The 18,899-nt window shown below is 43.2% G+C and overlaps 2 protein-coding genes across 2 annotated transcripts in view; one reads left to right on the plus strand and one right to left on the minus strand.

The window, feature by feature from the left end:
* Window positions 1-17,131, plus strand: tomm20b (translocase of outer mitochondrial membrane 20b). The gene is made up of 5 exons (XM_061880746.1): window positions 1-241; window positions 13,268-13,314; window positions 13,381-13,462; window positions 13,524-13,666; window positions 16,915-17,131. The coding sequence occupies exons 1-5, from the start codon at window positions 121-123 to the stop codon at window positions 16,957-16,959; spliced, it is 438 nt and encodes a 145-aa protein (XP_061736730.1). The 5' UTR covers window positions 1-120; the 3' UTR covers window positions 16,960-17,131.
* rbm34 (RNA binding motif protein 34) overlaps window positions 17,071-18,899 on the minus strand; it is a 16,306-nt gene continuing 14,477 nt past the window's right edge. Inside the window, exons 10-11 of the mRNA XM_061880745.1 lie at window positions 18,069-18,187; window positions 17,071-18,009 (exon numbers count right to left, since the gene is read on the minus strand). Of these exons, the coding sequence (XP_061736729.1) occupies window positions 17,752-18,009; window positions 18,069-18,187 (377 nt within the window). The 3' untranslated portion in view covers window positions 17,071-17,751. The remainder of the gene's footprint in view (window positions 18,010-18,068; window positions 18,188-18,899) is intronic.

An 18,899-nucleotide genomic window follows, 5' to 3' on the forward strand; every position in this document is an offset into this window, starting at 1 on the left:
TCCTTCCTCCTTCCGTCTCGCTCCGCTAGCTCGCAAGCAGCATCAGGCGGGAGAAGAGAAGAGAGAAGCGGTGCAAAGTAGCCCAAAACCTCGTGCGACTGAGCCGTCACCCAGTCCACCATGGTCGGGAAGACCAGTGCCATCGCGGCAGGAGTGTGCGGAGCTCTTTTCGTCGGTTACTGCATTTATTTCGACCGGAAGAGACGAAGCGATCCCAACTTCAAGAACAGGCTGCGAGAACGTAAGTGTTGACCACCTCATGCTCGCCTTCTCCAGGCCTAACGTATGTTGACCGTCTCATGTTCGCCTTCTCCCGGCCTAACTTACGTATGTTGACTGGATCATGTTCGCCTTCTCCCGGCCTAACTTACGTATGTTGACCGTCTCATGTTCGCCTTCTCCCGGCCTAACTTACGTATGTTGACTGCATCATGTTCGCCTTCTCCCGGCCTAACTTACGTATGTTGACCCCCTCATGTTCGCCTTCTCCCGGCCTAAATTAAGTATGTTGACCCCTCATGCTCGCCTTCACCCGGCCTAACTTACGTATGTTGACCGCTTCATGTTCGCCTTCTCCCGGCCTAACATACGTATGTTGATCGCCTCATGCTCGCCTTCACTCGGCCTAACTTGCGTATGTTGACCGCCTCACGGTCGCCTTCTCCCGGCCTAACTTACATATGTTGACCGCCTCATGCTCGCCTTCACCCGGCCTAACTTACGTATGTTGACCGCCTCACGGTCGCCTTCTCCCGGCCTCACTTATGTATGTTGACCGCCTCACGGTCGCCTTCTCCCGGCCTAACTTACATATGTTGACCGCCTCACGGTCGCCTTCTCCCGGCCTAACTTACGTATGTTGACCGCCTCACGGTCGCCTTCTCCCGGCCTCACTTATGTATGTTGACCGCCTCACGGTCGCCTTCGCCCGGCCTCACTTATGTATGTTGACCTCCTCACGCTCGCCTTCTCCCGGCCTAACTCACGTATGTTGACCCCTCATGCCCGCCTTCATGCGGCCTCACTTATGTATGTTGACCCCTCATGCCCGCCTTCATGCGGCCTCACTTATGTATGTTGACCCTTCATGCTCGCCTTTACCCGGCCTCACTTATGTATGTTGACCCCCTCATGCCTGCCTTCATGCGGTCTCACTTACGTATGTTGACCGCCACATGTTTGCCTTCACCTAGCCTCACTTATGTATGTTGACCCCCTCATGCTCACCTTCATGCGGCCTCACTTATGTATGTTGACTCCCTCATGCTCACCTTCATGCGGTCTCACTTATGTATGTTGACCGCCTCATGCTTGCCTTCATGCGGCCTCACTTATGTATGTTGACCCCCTCATGCTCGCCTTCACCCGCCTCAGTTACGTATGTTGACCGCTTCATGCTCGCCTTCATCCGGCCTCACTTATGTATGTTGACCCCTCATACTCACCTTCATGCGGCCTTACCTACGTATGTTGACCGCCTCAATCAATCAATTAATCAATGTTTACTTATATAGCCCTAAATCACTAGTGTCTCAAAGGGCTGCACAAACCACTACGACATCCTCGGTAGGCCCACATAAGGGCAAGGAAAACTCACACCCAGTGGGACGTCGGTGACAATGATGACTATGAGAACCTTGGAGAGGAGGAAAGCAATGGATGTCGAGCGGGTCTAACATGATACTGTGAAAGTTCAATCCATAATGGATCCAACACAGTCGCAAGAGTCCAGTCCAAAGCGGATCCAACACAGCAGCGAGAGTCCCGTTCACAGCGGAGCCAGCAGGAAAACATCCCAAGCGGAGGCGGATCAGCAGCGCAGAGATGTCCCCAGCCGATACACAGGCGAGCAGTACATGGCCACCGGATCGGACCGGACCCCTTCCACAAGGGAGAGTGGGACATAGGAGAAAAAGAAAAGAAACGACAGATCAACTGGTCGAAAAAGGGAGTCTATTTAAAGGCTTAAGTATACAAATGAGTTTTAAGGTGAGACTTAAATGTTTCTACTGAGGTGGCATCTCAAACTTTTACCGGGAGGGCATTCCAGAGTACTGGAGCCCGAAATGAAAACGCTCTATAGCCCACAGACTTTTTTTGGGCTTTGGGAATCACTAATAAGCCGGAGTCCTTTGAACGCAGATTTTTTGCCGGGACATATGGTACAATACAATCGGCAAGATAGGATGGAGCTACACCGTGTAGTATTTTATACGTAAGTAGTAAAACCTTAAAGTCACATCTTAAGTGCACAGGAAGCCAGTGCAGGTGAGCCAGTACAGGCGTAATGTGATCAAACTTTCTTGTTCTTGTCAAAAGTCTAGCAGCCGCATTTTGTACCAACTGTAATCTTTTAATGCTAGACATGGGGAGACCCGAAAATAATACGTTACAGTAGTCGAGACGAGACGTAACAAACGCATGGATAATGATCTCAGCGTCTTTAGTGGACAGAATGGAGCGAATTTTAGCGATATTACGGAGATGAAAGAAGGCCGTTTTAGTAACGCTTTTAATGTGTGACTCAAAGGAGAGAGTTGGGTCAAAGATAACACCCAGATTCTTTACCTTGTCGCCTTGTTTAATTGTTTGGTTGTCAAATGTTAGAGTTGTATCATTAAATAGCGGTCGGTGTCTAGCAGGACCGATAATCAGCATTTCTGTTTTTTTGGCGTTGAGTTGCAAAAAGTTAGCGGACATCCATTGTTTAATTTCATTAAGACACGCCTCCATCTGACTACAATCCGGCGTGTTGGTCAGCTTAAGGGGCATGTAGAGTTGGGTGTCATCACCATAACAGTGAAAGCTAATACCGTATTTGCGTATGATGTCACCTAGCGGCAGCATGTAGATGCTGAAGAGTGCAGGGCCAAGGACCGAACCCTGGGGAACTCCACACGTTACCTTAACGTAGTCCGAGGTCACATTGTTATGGGAGACGCACTGCATTCTATCAGTAAGATAAGAGTTAAACCAAGACAGGGCTAAGTCTGACATACCAATTCGTGTTTTGATACGTTCTAATAAAATATTATGATCGACGGTATCGAAAGCAGCGCTAAGATCGAGGAGCAGCAACATAGATGACGCATCAGAATCCATCGTTAGCAATAGATCATTAGTCATTTTTGCGAGGGTTGTCTCCGTGGAATGATTTGCCCTGAAACCAGATTGAAAGGTTTCACATAGATTGTTAGACGCTAAGTGTTCATTTAACTACTCCGCAACAATTTTTTCGAGGATTTTTGAAATAAAGGGAAGGTGAGACACCGGTCGGTAGTTTACCATGAGGTCAGGATCGAGGTTAGGTCTTTTGAGAAGAGGATGAATAACCGCTTTTTTGAATGCTAGGGGAACAGTGCCCGAGGAAAGTGATAAGTTTATAATATTTAGCACTGATGGACCTAATACAAAGAGCTCCTTGATCAGTTTCCCAGGAAGTGGGTCAAGTAAACATGTTGTTTGTTTTATTCCATTTACACATTGTAACAATTCCTCTAATGTTATTTCCTCAAAACAAGAGAAACTATTTTGGAGGGCAGTATCCACCGTATATACAATCGTGTCAGTGTTAATAGAACCCAGTTGTAGCTGGGACGCATTGTCTTTAATCTCCTTTCTAATGACTTCAATTTTCTTACTAAAGAATTGCATAAAGTCATCATCTGAGTGGGTGGAGCTACTGGAAGGAGTCCCTTGTTGGGTTAGCGATGCTACCGTACTAAACAAAAATTTAGGATCGTTTTTATTACGGTGGATGAGATTTGAGTAATATTTAGCTTTAGCTAAGGTAAGCATGCGTTTATAAGTTATTAAACCATCACTCCATGCTTGATGGTGCACCTCAAGTTTAGTCGTGCGCCATTTGCGTTCCAGCTTTCTACATAATAATTTCTGAGCTCTAGTTTCTTCTGTAAACCACAGGGTACGCTTTTTTGGAGCCTTTTTTAACTTTAGCGGTGCTATGTTATCAATGGTTTCGCGCAGGGCGTCGTTAAAGTTGTTAGTGAGGTTATCAATAGAGCCCACATACTTTGGGAATGGTGCCATTACCGAGGGCAGTAGGTCAGCAAGAGTTGTCGTTGTGGCCGTATTAATGTTGCGGCTGCTATAGCAGTTATTATTATTATTAGTTTGCCGAACATGCGTCCGAACCTCGAATTTTATAAGGTAATGATCGGACAATACTTTAGTATACGGGAGTATCGTAACTTTGGAAACGGTGATACCCCTGACAAGCACTAGGTCTATCGTATTACCGTTGCGATGTGTGAGTTCATTTATTATTTGTGTGAGACCACAGCTATCAATTATAGTCTGGAGCGCTACGCATGGTGGGTCCGATGGGGTATTCATATGGATATTAAAGTCCCCCATTATGATTATATTATCGGCGTGTGTCACTAGATCAGCAACGAACTCTGAGAATTCATTGATAAAGTCCGAATAGAGCCCTGGGGGGCGGTAGATAACAGCCAGGTGTAGAGGCAGCGGTGTGACAGACCTCATAGTAAGTACCTCAAACTATTTATATTTATTATTTATGTTAGGACTAAGGTTAAAGTTTTCGTTGTATATTAGTGCGACCCCCCCACCCCTTTTAGGAGGACGGGCAATATGCGCATGTGTAAAGTTAGGAGGACATGCCTCGTTTGGCGCAAAAAAGTCGTTTGGTTTAAGCCAGGTTTCGCTGAGACCGATGACGTTCAGATTGTTGTCTCTAATGATATCATTAACTAACAACGTTTTGGGAGACAATGATCTTATGTTTAAAAACCCTATATTATAGGTAGTGGGCTGTTTTAGGGAATTTTTGATCAAATTATCCGTTGTAGCAATATTAATAATGTTGTGTTTATTATGCCCAGTGCATTTAATATAATTACAACCATATCCAGGAATTGATACGACGGGAATTTTCCGATTGTTTGTTTGGTGCTTTGATAAACTGCACGCATCATAGTTAGCCACCTCAGTAAAACACTTGTCCAACTCTGAAACACTCAAAGCAGAAAAAACTTGTTCTAATTTAACTGACTCCTTACCCAGACCAGTAGTCTCGCATCTTCCATTTATATCCGGCTCTAGGATGGAGGGAAGTGGTGTTCTGTGGGGATTAGCCTTCTGCTTTGTTTTTAGCCCCGCTCGGCATCCGCGTTTCCGATCACACCGCTGGCGTCTGCTCCGTAGACGGCCTCCGCTGCTACTATACTCCCCTGCTTCACAGGCCGCTGGATGTAGCTGTCGAAGTATCCCCGTGCTAGTTAGTACGTCTAGCAAGCACGCGTCTATCAATCCAAAACGGCCCGATATGTCCACATCCAGAAGTGTCTGGCGGTCGTACGTGGTGTTCACCTTCATGTGGTCTCATTTATGTATGTTGACCCCTCATGCTCGCCTTCCCCCGGCCTCACTTACGTATGTTGACCGCCTCATGCTCGCCTTCAACCGGCCTCACTTATGTATGTTGACCCCTCATACACACCTTCATGCGGCCTTACTTACGTATGTTGACCGCCTCACTTATGTATATTGACCCCTCATGTTCACCTTCATCCGGCCTCACTTATGTATGTTGACCCCTCATACTCGCCTTCATGCGGCCTTACTTACGTATGTTGACCGCCTCACTTATGTATATTGACCCCTCATGTTCACCTTCATGTGGTCTCACTTACGTATGTTGACCCCTCATGCTTGCCTTCATCCGGCCTCACTTATGTATGTTGACCCCCTCATGCTCGCCTTCACCCGGCCTCACTTACGTATGTTGACCGCCTCACTTACGTATGTTGACTGCCTCACTCATGTATGTTGACCGCCTCATGCCTGCCTTCATGCGGCCTCACTTACGTATTTTGACCCCCTCATACTCGCCTTCATCTGGCCTCACTTACGTATGTTGACCCTTCATGCCTGCCTTCATGCGGTCTCACTTACGTATGTTGACCCTTCATGCTCTCCGTCACCCAGCCTCACTTACGTATGTTGACCGCCTCACTTACGTATGTTGACTGTCTCACTTATGTATGTTGACCGCCTCATGCCTGCCTTCATGCGGCCTCACTTACGTATGTTGACCCCCTCATACTCGCCTTCATCCGGCCTCACTTACGTATGTTGACCGCCTCTTATGTATGTTGACCGCCTCACTTACGTATGTTGACTGCCTCACGTATGTATGTTGACCGCCTCATGCTTGCCTTCACCCGACCTCACTTAAGTATGTTGACCCTTCATGCCTGCCTTCATGCGGTCTCACTTACGTATGTTGACCCTTCATGCTCTGCTTCACCCAGCCTCACTTATGTATGTTGACCGCCTCATGCTCGCCTTCATGCGGCCTCACTTACGTATCTTGACCGCCTCTTACTCTCCTTCACTTGGCGTCACTTACTTATGTTGACCCCCTCGTACTTACCTTCATGCGGCCTCACTTATGTATGTTGACCCCCTCATGACTGCCTTTATGCGGTCTCACTTACTAAGTTGACCACCTCATGCTTGCCTTCACCCGGCCTCACTTACGTATGTTGACCCCCTCATACTCGCCTTCATCCGGCCTCACTTACGTATGTTGACCGCCTCACTTACGTATGTTGACTGCCTCACTTATGTATGTTGACCGCCTCATGCCTGCCTTCATGCGGCCTCACTTACGTATGTTGACCCCCTCATACTCGCCTTCATCCGGCCTCACTTACGTATGTTGACCGCCTCTTACGTATGTTGACCGCCTCACTTATGTATGTTGACCGCCTCACTTATGTATGTTGACCGCCTCATGCTTGCCTTCACCCGACCTCACTTATGTATGTTGACCCTTCATGCCTGCCTTCATGCGGTCTCACTTACGTATGTTGACCCTTCATGCTCTCCGTCACCCAGCCTCACTTACGTATGTTGACCGCCTCACTTACGTATGTTGACTGCCTCACTTATGTATGTTGACCGCCTCATGCCTGCCTTCTGGCGGCCTCACTTACGTATGTTGACCCCCTCATACTCGCCTTCATCCGGCCTCACTTACATATGTTGACCGCCTCACTTACGTATGTTGACCGCCTCACTTACGTATGTTGACTGCCTCACTTATGTATGTTGACCGCCTCATGCTTGCCTTCAGGCGGCTTCACTTACGTATGTTGACCCCCTCATACTCGCCTTCATCCGGCCTCTTTTACGTATGTTGACCGCCTCACTTATGTATGTTGACCGCCTCATGCTTACCTTCACCCGACCTCACTTATGTATGTTGACCCTTCATGCCTGCCTTCATGCGGTCTCACTTACGCATGTTGACCCTTCATGCTCTCCGTCACCCAGCCTCACTTACGTATGTTGACCGCCTCACTTACGTATGTTGACTGCCTCACTTATGTATGTTGACCGCCTCACTTACGTATGTTGACTGCCTCACTTATGTATGTTGACCGCCTCATGCCTGCCTTCATGCGGCCTCACTTACGTATGTTGACCCCCTCATACTCGCCTTCATCCGGCCTCACTTACGTATGTTGACCGCCTCTTATGTATGTTGACCGCCTCACTTACGTATGTTGACTGCCTCACGTATGTATGTTGACCGCCTCATGCTTGCCTTCACCCTACCTCACTTATGTCTGTTGACACTTCATGCCTGCCTTCATGCGGTCTCACTTACGTATGTTGACCCTTCATGCTCTCCTTCACCCAGCCTCACTTACGTATGTTGACCGCCTCACTTACGTATGTTGACTGTCTCACTTATGTATGTTGACCGCCTCATGCCTGCCTTCATGCGGCCTCACTTACGTATGTTGACCCCCTCATACTCGCCTTCATCCGGCCTCACTTACGTATGTTGACCGCCTCTTATGTATGTTGACCGCCTCACTTACGTATGTTGACTGCCTCACGTATGTATGTTGACCGCCTCATGCTTGCCTTCACCCTACCTCACTTATGTCTGTTGACACTTCATGCCTGCCTTCATGCGGTCTAACTTACGTATGTTGACCCTTCATGCTCTCCTTCACCCAGCCTCACTTATGTATGTTGACCGCCTCATGCTCGCCTTCATGCGGCCTCACTTACGTATCTTGACCGCCTCTTACTCTCCTTCACTTGGCCTCACTTACTTATGTTGACCCCCTCGTACTCACCTTCATGCGGCCTCACTTATGTATGTTGACCCCCTCATGACTGCCTTCATGCGGTCTCACTTACTAAGTTGACCACCTCATGCTTGCCTTCATCCGGCCTCACTTATGTATGTTGACCCCTCATACTCGCCTTCATGCGGTCTCACTTACGTATGTTGAACCCCTCATGACTGCCTTCATGCGGTCTCACTTACGTATGTTGACCGCCTCACTTATGTACAGTACGTATGTTGTCCCCTCATGGTCGCCTTCACCCTGCCTCACTTACATCCTCCTCACACCTTCTTGCAACATTCCATGCCATTCAAACACCTCCATCAGGATTTTATGCTCAAAGTTGGACGTGTGAATCCTTGGATACTTCATTCCGATTCTTGGGGTGAAGATTTGATTCAGTATCGATTCAACACAATTCCTGTGAAATATTATTTGCTACTTAAGTTATTAGTAGAAGAGATACCCTATTTCCTTGAATTGCCGCTGGGGCGCTAATTAATTTAAAACCTCTTCTCACTACTGCGCTTACCAAAGGCATGCGGTAATAGTAAGCATGCGCTAATTATTTTAAAACCTCTTCTCACTCTGGCACTTACCAAAGGTATGCAGTAAAAATTTGTGTGATGTAAGCTTGAACCTTAAATCCTACTGAATAGCTCTTAATCTTCTTCCCTTTATGCGATTTTCAAATTACCGGTATTGAAATCAGCCTTCTCCATTTTGAAAATGATGACAGGGGAAGTGTCACTCGTGACGTCACGAGTTTGACCAGGCGGTAATACTAGGCATGCGCTAATTATTTTGCGAAGCGAGTTTGACCCGGCAGTAATTCAAGGCAGGCGCATACTATATACCCTGCGGAAATTCAAGGAAATACGGTAATTCCTGAAGGAAGTGTGTGAATTCTCCAATGCTGAAGTTTAACTGAAATCCTGGAATTTTTTTTTTACAATAGTTTAAGTCGAGCACACGATTCCCAAACAGGCTGAATATTTTGAATTTGGAATGGTTTGAATCAGATGAAAAATGTGGGAGTTGTGGAACGTTGAAGAATGTCCCCTTGATTTTAATGGCAATTTCCCTTAAATTTGGGAATTTCGTGAAAAGCGGGAATTGTTTTGAAAATGGTAAAAAAAAAAAAACTTGAATGTTCTGAATGAGATGAAATAGTTGGTGTTGAAACTTTTCAAATCGGTCGAGAAATGCTGAACAAGTGGAACACTTGAAATGTGTTTGAAAATTGTGGAAGGAGTAGTCGCCAGAAAAAAGGTAAATAGGGCTTTAGAAAACCAGATATTCTGGAAAATCCTGGAATTTTTTTTCAATTTGGGAAAATAATAGTTAAAATTTCCTGGATGGTAGAATGTGTTGAAGGTGGAATAGTTTGAGTCGGTTGAAAAATGTGGAAATGGTGGAAGTTTGAAAAATGGCCAATTCATTTTGAATGGAAAAAATGTCCCGGAAAATCTGGAATTCTGTAATATGGGGGATTTTTTCGGAACTTGCCAAGTGAAAGCCCGCGATGCCCGAATAGACTGAACAGTTTGAAGTTGGAACACTTTGAATCGGGTGAAAAATGTGGAAGGTAGAGTGCGCCAAAATCTGGAGAAGAAGAAGAAGAAGAAATGCATGCATCTTGGTGTAAAAAGCATTTTATTGTGTGAATGTTTGGAGCAGTCACACAATAAAAGCTTCTCACAACAAGGTACCTTTGAAAAAAGTGCACTTGGCTGCCAACGTACCATTTTAGTGTCGGCCTAAGAAACGTCTTCGGAAAATGTGCTTTTAAAATTGCTTTAAGAAAAGTAAAGACGATGTTGGCTTGACAAAAGAAAGTGGAGTCAATCCAGTTTACGGATATTTAGTCAGGCTGTCAATCTTTGGCCACTTCACCACTTTTGGGGCGGAAAAGCTCGGCTGGTAGAGTGGCCGTGCCAGCAACTTGAGTGTTCCAGGTTCGATTCCCGCTTCCGCCATCCTAGTCACTGCTGTTGTGTCCTTGGGCAAGACACTTGAAGCCTGCTGCTGCCAGTGCCCCCCACTATGCTTTAAATGTCACTTACTTATTACCATTCAATATGTAAAGCGCTTTGAGTCAATAGAGAAAAAGCGCTATATAAATATAATTCACTTCACTTAACCATTCCATCACATTCTTAACCATTTTTGTTTTATTTGGTGTACCGTATTTCTTTGAATTGCGGCCGGGTATATAATATTATATAATATTAGCCTGCCTAGAATTACTGCCGAGTCAAACTCGTTTCGCCAAATAATTAGCGCATGCTTAGCATTACCGCCGGGTCAAACTCGTTTCGCAAAATATTATTTTTATTAGCGCATGTCTAGAATTTCCGCCGGGTCAAACTCGTTTCGCCAAATAATTAGCATATGCCTAGAATTTCCGCCGGATCAAACTCGTCACGTCACGAGTGACACTTCACCTGTCATCATTTTCAAAATGGAGGAGGCTGATTTCAATCATTTGAAATCGCACAAAGGGAAGAAGATTAAGAGCTATTCAGTAGGATTTAAGGTCCAAGCTATTGAATATGCTAAAAAGAACAGTAAGCAGCTATGTTTTATCAATATAACGTAGCTGCGTGTGTCAAATATGAGTCATTAAATGACTCCCGCCTCCTTGTGTTAGAGGGCGCTAGTGATCCTTCTTGTGACTACTCGGCTGCAGAAGAAGTGACAACAAGCAGCAAGAGTGAGCAGCCTGTGTTCATTTTTTCCTCTCGCTTGCACTTTTAACATGAAGGATTACATATCTAAAATAAAACAGTTTTCTAAACTGGACTTTCAATCGAAGCAGGAGGTAATAAAGGAAAATCTCCATCAAGACAGAGAGACTTTTAAAACTGAAGAAAGATAAGGAAGACTTCTATAAACAAGTTATTGATGCTTTTGATCAGAAGAAGCTGCGCACGGACTTCATTTATAAGTAAAGGTAAGAACATAAGTTTTTTTTTTATTAAATGTGCTTTTCATGATGGTATCTTTATCCTTACATCACACTCAAATTTATAAGCGCAGGCCTAAATTTACCGCATGCCTTTGGTAAACGCCGGAGTGAGAAAAAGTTTTAAATTAATTAGCGCCCCGGCGGAAATTCAAGCAAATACGGTAATAATTATCTTTTTTCTTAAAGTCATGACACGTTTCAAAAGCTCCTTCTGGTTGTATGGAGTTGGCTTCAAATGTCTTTGTAGAAGATAAAAATAAAAAACATTTTAAAATAGATTTTGGATTACTAAGAATAAATGTAGAATTGGGATGAAACAGAATTGCGATTTGGATGGGATTGGATTATTCTATGCGGCCCTACTGCAAGTACATATGTGATACAATCATGTTAATATAGCTTGCCACAGACACGTAATTGAACAAAACATTATCACTTACTGTACAATGTCTGCTCTCAGTGGGATAAGGACTGCTGGGTTGTTTATATCCTCCCCTTTACAACAACAGTTCCTCATCATCCTCACAAAGGGTTAAAAAAAAATGCAAACATCTTTTTTGTGTCTTTCTTGCGATATTACTGGTTGTCAAACTTGTGGGTTTATGTCCACAACCATTTACAATCCTGGTGAGAGGCGAGATCTATCATTGAGAATTAAATTTCACCAACTCAGAGGCTATGTAGCAGCTCAGCATGTCAATATAGAATAATGAGCAAGTTAGCTCTGTAAAAGTAGTTCCTCTACGTTACTGCTTATAATAGAACATCAATAACACCAGGTGTAAATGGAGTGTTGTTGGCGCAGTAGTGTACTCCTGTTAGCCGCCTCCTACTTGCTGTATTTTACCATTTAGAACAGGGGTCACCAACCTTTTTGAAACCAAGAGCTACTTCTTGGGTACTGATTAATGCAAAGGGCTACCAGTTTGATACACACTTAAATAAATTGCCAGAAATAGCCAATTTGCTCAATTTACCTTTAATAAATAAATCTATATATACATTAAAAAATGGGTATTTCTGTCCGTCATTCCGTCGTACATTTTTTTTTCCTTTTACGGAAAGTTTTTGGTAGAGAATAAATTATGAAAAAAACACTTAATTGAACAATTTAAAAGAGGAGAAAACATGAAAAAAATTAAAATTCAATTTTGAAACATAGTTTATCTTCAATTTCGACTTTTTAAAATTCAAAATACAACTGAAAAAAGAAGGTAAAAACTAGCTAATTCAAATCTTTTTGAAAAAAATAAAAAAAGGATTTATGGAACATTATTAGTCATTTTTCCTGATTAAGATTAATTTTAGAAATTTGATGACTTGTTTAAAATAGGTTTAAATCTAATCTGCACTTTGTTTGAATATATAACAAATTGGACCAAGCTATATTTCTAACAAAGACAAATCATTATTTCTTCTAGATTTTCCAGAACAAAAATTTTAAAAGAAATTCAAAAGACTTTGAAATAAGATTTAAATTTGATTCTACGGATTTTCTAGATTTGCCAGAATAATTTTTTTGAATTTGAATCATAATAAGTTTGACGAAATATTTCACAAATATTCTTCGTCGAAAAAACAGAAGCTAAAATGAAGAATTAAATTAAAATGTATTTATTATTCTTTACAATAAAAAATAAAAAAAATACTTGAACATTGATTTAAATTGTCAGGAAAGAAGAGGAAGAAATTTAAAAGGTAAAAATGTATATGTGTTTAAAAATCCTGAAATCATTTTTAAGGTTGTATTTTTTCTCTAAAATTGTCTTTCTGAAAGTTATAAGAAGCAAAGTAAAAAAATAAATGAATTTATTTAAACAAGTCAAGACCAAGTCTTTAAAATATTTTCTTGGATTTTCAAATTCTTTTTGAGTTTTGTCTCTCTTAGAATTAAAAATGTCGAGCAAAGCGAGACCAGCTTGCTAGTAAATAAATACAATTTAAAAAATAGAGGCAGCTCACTGGTAAGTGCTGCTATTTGAGCTATTTTTAGAACACATCTGGTCCTTACGGGCACCAGGTTGGTGCTTCAGAGTGTGCAGAGAAAAAGGCGTGGTGGTCGCACACGAGGATTGGGAATGTTGGACAACAAGTGCATGTCCCCTCTAAGCTAGCTTAGCATGTTGCTATCTGACGGAGACGTGTGTGGACGTTTCAGGCCGCAGGAAGCAGAAGGTGGCAAAAGAGCGCGCTGGCATGGCCAAAGTAAGTTGTTGTGCGGCTACCTCCCCCAAGTCTTGACTTCTCTGTAGTGACCTTTGCCCTCGCCAGCTGCCTGACCTGAAGGATGCTGAGGCGGTGCAGAAGTTCTTCCTGGAGGAGATCCAGCTGGGCGAGGAGCTGCTGGCACAAGGTAGGACACACGCCTCACAGCATGCCCGCTCTCACTCTCGGCCATCTTGTCTGCGCCACAGGGGACTACGAGAAGGGCGTGGACCACCTGACCAACGCCATCGCCGTGTGTGGTCAACCTCAGCAGCTCCTGCAGGTCCTGCAGCAGACTCTGCCTCCACCCGTCTTCCAGATGTTGCTCACCAAGCTGCCCACCATCAGCCAGGTGGCTCTTACTTTGTCCTCAACCTGTCTTACTTTGTCCTCAACCTGTCTTACTTTGTCCTCAACTTGTCTTACTCTGTCCTCAACTTGTCTTACTCTGTCCTCAACCTGTCTTACTCTGTCCTCAACCTGTCTTACTCTGTCCTCAACCTGTCTTTCTTTGTCCTCAACCTCTTACTTTGTCCTACACAAATCTTACTTTGTCCTCAACCTGTCTTACTTTGTCCTAAACAAGTCTTACTTTGTCCCCAACGTGTCATACTTTGTCCTCAACGTGTCATACTTTGTCCTCAACGTGTCTTACTTTGTCCTAAACTTGGCTTACTTTGTCCTCAACCTGTCCTACTTTGTTCTCAACCTGTCTTACTCTGTCCTCAACCTGTCTTACTCTGTCCTCAACCTGTCTTACTCTGTCCTCAACCTGTCTTTCTTTGTCCTCAACCTCTTACTTTGTCCTACACAAATCTTACTTTGTCCTCAACCTGTCTTATTTTGTCCTAAACAAGTCTTACTTTGTCCCCAACGTGTCTTACTTTGTCCCCAACGTGTCTTACTTTGTCCCAAACTTGGCTTACTTTGTCCCGAACTTGTCTTACTTTGTCCTCAACCTGTCTTACTTTGTCCTCAACCTGTCTTACTTTGTCCTCAACCTGTCTTACTTTGTCCTCAACGTGTCTTACTTTGTCCTCAACCTGTCTTACTTTGTCCTGAACTTGGATTACTTTGTCCTGAACTTGTCTTACTTTGTCCTCAACCTGTCTTACTTTGTCCTCAACCTGTCTTACTTTGTCCTCAACAAATCTTACTTTGTCCTCAACCTGTCTTACTTTGTCCACAACGTGTCTTACTTTGTCCTCAACCTGTCTTACTTTGTCCTCAACCTGTCTTACTTTGGGGCGGTATAGCTCGGTTGGTAGAGCGGCTGTGCCAGCAACTTCAGGGTTGCAGGTTCAATCCCCGCTTCCGCCATCCTAGTCACTGCCGTTGTGTCCTTGGGCAAGACACTTTACCCACCTGCTCCCAGTGCCACCCACACTGCTTTCAATTTTTTTTTTAACTTGGATATTGGTTTTCACAATGTAAAGCGCTTTAAGTCACTTGGGAAAAGCGCTATATAAATATAATTCACTTCACTTTGTCCTAAACTTGTCTTACTTTGTCCTAAATGTGTATTACTTTGTCCTAAACTTGGCTTTCTTTGTCCTAAATGTGTCTTACTTTGTCCTAAACTTGTGTCTTACTTTCTCCTAAACTTGTGTCTTACTTTCTCCTAAACTTGTCTTACTTTGTCCTAAATGTGTCTTACTTTGTCCTAAATGTCAATCAATCGATCAATCAATATTTATTTATATAGCCCTAAATCACAAGTGTCTCAAAGGGCTGCACAAACCACAACAACATCCTCTGTAGGGCCCACATAAGGGCAAGGAAATTTCACCCCCAGTGGGACGTCGGTGACAGTGACTATGAGAAACCTTGGATAGGACCCCTCCACCCCCCAACTTGTTTGTTACTTTGTCCTAAACTTGTCGTACAAACCCCGTTTCCATATGAATTGAGAAATTGTGTTAGATGTAAGTATAAACAGAATACAATGATTTGCAAATCCTTTTCAACCCATATTCAGTTGAATATGCTACAAAGACAACATATTTGATGTTCAAACTCATAAAATTAATTTTTTTTGCAAATAATAATTAACTTAGAATTTCATGGCTGCAACACGTGCCAAAGTAGTTGGGAAAGGGCATGTTCACGACTGTGTTACATCACCTTTTCTTTTAATAGCACTCAATGAACGTTTGGGAACTGAGGAAACTAATTGTTGAAGCTTTGAAAGTGGAATTCTTTCCCATTCTTGTTTTATGTAAAGCTTCAGTCGTTCAACAGTCCGAGGTCTCCGCTGTCGTATTTTACGCTTCATAATGCGCCACACATTTTCGTTGGGAGACAGGTCTGGACTGCAGGCGGGCCAGGAAAGTACCCACACTCTTTTACTACGAAACCACGCTGTTGTTACACGTGCTGAATGTGGCTTGGCATTGTCTTGCTGAAATAAGCAGGGGCGTCCATGAAAAAGACTGCGCTTAGATGGCAGCGTATGTTGTTCCAAAACCTGTATGGACCATTCAGCATTCAGATGTGTAAGTTACCCATGCCTTGGGCACTAATGCACCCCCATACCATCACACATGCTGGCTTTTCAACTTGGCGTTGATAACAGTCTGGATGGTTCGCTTCCCCTTTGGTCTGGATGACACCATGTCGAACATTTCCAAAAACAATTTGAAATGTGGACTCGTCAGAACACTTTTCCACTTTGCATCAGTCCATCTTAGATGATCTCGGACCCAAAGAAGCAGGCGGCGTTTCTGGATGTTGTTGATAAATGGCTTTCGCTTTGCATAGTAGAGCTTTAACTTGCACTTACAGATGTAGCGACAAACTGTATTTAGTGACAGTGGTTTTCTGAAGTGTTCCTGAGCCCATGTGGTGATATCCTTTAGAGATTGATGTTGGTTTTTGATATGGTGCCGTCTGAGGGATGGAAGGTCACGGTCATTCAATGTTGGTTTCCGGCCATGCCGCTTACGTGGAGTGATTTCTCCAGATTCTCTGAACCTTTTGATGATATTGTGGAGCGTATATGTTGAAATCCTTAAATTTCTTGTAATTGCACTTTGAGAAAGGTTGTTCTTAAACTGTTTGACTATTTGCTCACGAGTTGTGGACAAAGGGGTGTACCTCGCCCCATCCTTTCTTGTGAAAGACTGAGCATTTTTTGGGAAGCTGTTTTTATACCCAATCATGGCACCCACCTGTTCCCAATTAGCCTGCACACCTGTGGGATGTTCCAAATAAGTGTTTGATGAGCATTCCTCAACTTTATCAGTATTTATTGCCACCTTTCCCAACTTCTTTGTAACATGTTGTTGGCATCAAATTTTAAAGTTAATGATTATTTGGAAAAAATAATGTTCATTAGTTTTAATATCAAATATGTTGTCTTTGTAGCATATTCAACTGAATATGGGTTGAAAAGGATTTGCAAATCATTGTATTCTGTTTATATTTACATCTAACACAATTTCCCAACTCATATGGAAATGGGGTTTGTACTTTGTCCTAAACTTCTGTCTTACTTTGTCCTAACAATGTGTTACTTTGTTGTAAACTTGTTACTATGTTGTAATCCTGTGTTATTTTGTTGTAACCGTGTGCGTGCGTGTGTGTGTGTGTGTGTTGCAGCGCATCGTGAGCGCACAAAGTTTGAGCGAGGACGACATCGAGTGAGGTCATGTGACCTGCTAAGGACTGATTGTGCAAATCTGGATTGTGCTGGAAGTTCCTTCAACTATTTATGATTTCCAAGGTTCCACCAGAGGGAAGAAGAGAAGGCGGCAACAAAGTTGATGTTCTTTTATTAGCTGGTAAAGATTAAAGTCTTTCTTGCTCACCTCTTAAATGACTAGTAACACTTGACTCCCAACAGTTCCAATCATCTTTAAACTGTCAAAAGCAACTGTGGGGTGTTCAAGGACTTTTCACAATAGATACTAAATATATTTTTGGGGAAAAGAGAGCAGAACAAATAGATCAGAGATTCAAGCTTTGAAAGAAGAAAAAAAAAGTGGTATCCATTTGGATCCTTGACAGTTTTAGTGGGATTTGTTTAAACTGTTAAAAGTGTTTCTAAATAACAACTTAAGTCCATGTAATGGATGATAGCCTATTCAAGCATGCATTATTATAATTAATATAGTACAACATTTCATCTGGCATGTTTGCTATACAAAACAAGTTAATGTAGCAATAATAGTCACACACACTCTAGCTGTGGTGAAATCAGTCCTCTGTTCACCACAGCTATTTGACAAAAAGGTCCTAAAACGTAAAAAGTTAACTTTCTATCAGTCCAAGAGATGAAAGCGGTGAATAATAAAAAATAAAAATGTGATGGGAACCTTAAAGGTCAACAAATATTGTTTTTCAAAAGGAGAATTTATCTAAAAGTTTACATTTTCAGTGTAAAATGTTTGGACACCACAGAAACAGTCCAAGTATCCATTTCTACAGTGAGGCTTTTTATTTGGTTGGCCCACTTCCTGTCAGGCGGAGGCTCTTTTTTGCCTTCATTTTCTTCTTGGCCGACTTCTTCTTCTTGGGCTCGGCCCGCTCGCCTCGGAAGTTGCGGCTAGGCCCACTCTTCTTCCCCGGGAAACTTCTTTTGGCTCCGCCCTTCTGCGTCCGCGTCTCCGTCTTCAGCGAGCGTTGGACGCGCAGGCGCCGGCCCTCCAGCTGGGAGCCGTCCAGCTTCAGCGCCAGTTGGACCGAGTCGGAGTTCTGCAACGGGGCGGTCTTTCAGTCACGTGAAGAGGTCAAAGGTCAGGGGTCAGGTGTACCTCAAACAGGACGTAACCGAATCCTTTGCCCAGTCCAGAGTTCTTGTCCCGCACCAGACGCACCGCCTCCACACCGCCGCACTCCTCAAAATGGCGCCGCATGGCCAACTCTTTCACGTCTGCCAACATGGACACGGAGGAGAGGTATTTTGGAGAAAGACAAGTCAGCTTGTCAGCCTCAGAACACACCGGAAGTCAAGCACGTTACTTTCCCAGAAGCCTGACGTCAGAGATGAGATGCATGCACTGCACGTCTCGGCCACCAGAGGGCAGTCAAGGAAGCAGAGATCTCTCAGGGAGAAACTTTGACAAGTTTAAAAAAGAATAAGCTAAGAAAAATGTATTTTTTTACCGACACGTCAGTATGAATTTCTTCTTTTCTAATTTCTAAGAACTCGTCATGAAAATCTAATTTTGTCTGTAAAATTAACTTTTACCCAAATTTTTTTCCTTAAAATCAACTTTTACTTTATTTTCCTTAAAATCAACTTTTGTCTTTAAAATCAACTTTTACCTGGAATACATTTTTTCTTGAAAATCACCTTTTACCTTAAATCATTTTTTCCTTGAAAATCATTTTAGACTACACAGACACCCACAGATTAGTACATATTACAAAGTTTGTCCATTCATGCAATGTGAAATTAGGGAAATAATTCATTAATTTAATGGTAAAGCTGTCATGTTTACAATGTGTGGTGTTAGGTCAGATGCACACTGTGTGTCATTTTTTAGCCTCACCTGCTTTTTAGTTCACTGCACCTCACTGACATCTATTTGATATACATTGTTTATACATGTCCATACACACACACACACACATACATACAT

Source organism: Nerophis ophidion, linkage group LG20, assembly GCF_033978795.1.
Source record: "Nerophis ophidion isolate RoL-2023_Sa linkage group LG20, RoL_Noph_v1.0, whole genome shotgun sequence".
NCBI classification, from domain to species: Eukaryota; Metazoa; Chordata; class Actinopteri; order Syngnathiformes; family Syngnathidae; genus Nerophis; species Nerophis ophidion.

Bases quoted from the DNA above. Each gene is read 5' to 3' on its own strand.
- tomm20b (XM_061880746.1), top strand. From the start codon at position 121: ATGGTCGGGAAGACCAGTGCCATCGCGGCAGGAGTGTGCGGAGCTCTT. The intron at 242-13,267 runs GTAAGTGTTGAC...TGGACGTTTCAG, and splicing joins CAAGAACAGGCTGCGAGAAC to GCCGCAGGAAGCAGAAGGTG. The intron at 13,463-13,523 runs GTAGGACACACG...TCTGCGCCACAG, and splicing joins CGAGGAGCTGCTGGCACAAG to GGGACTACGAGAAGGGCGTG.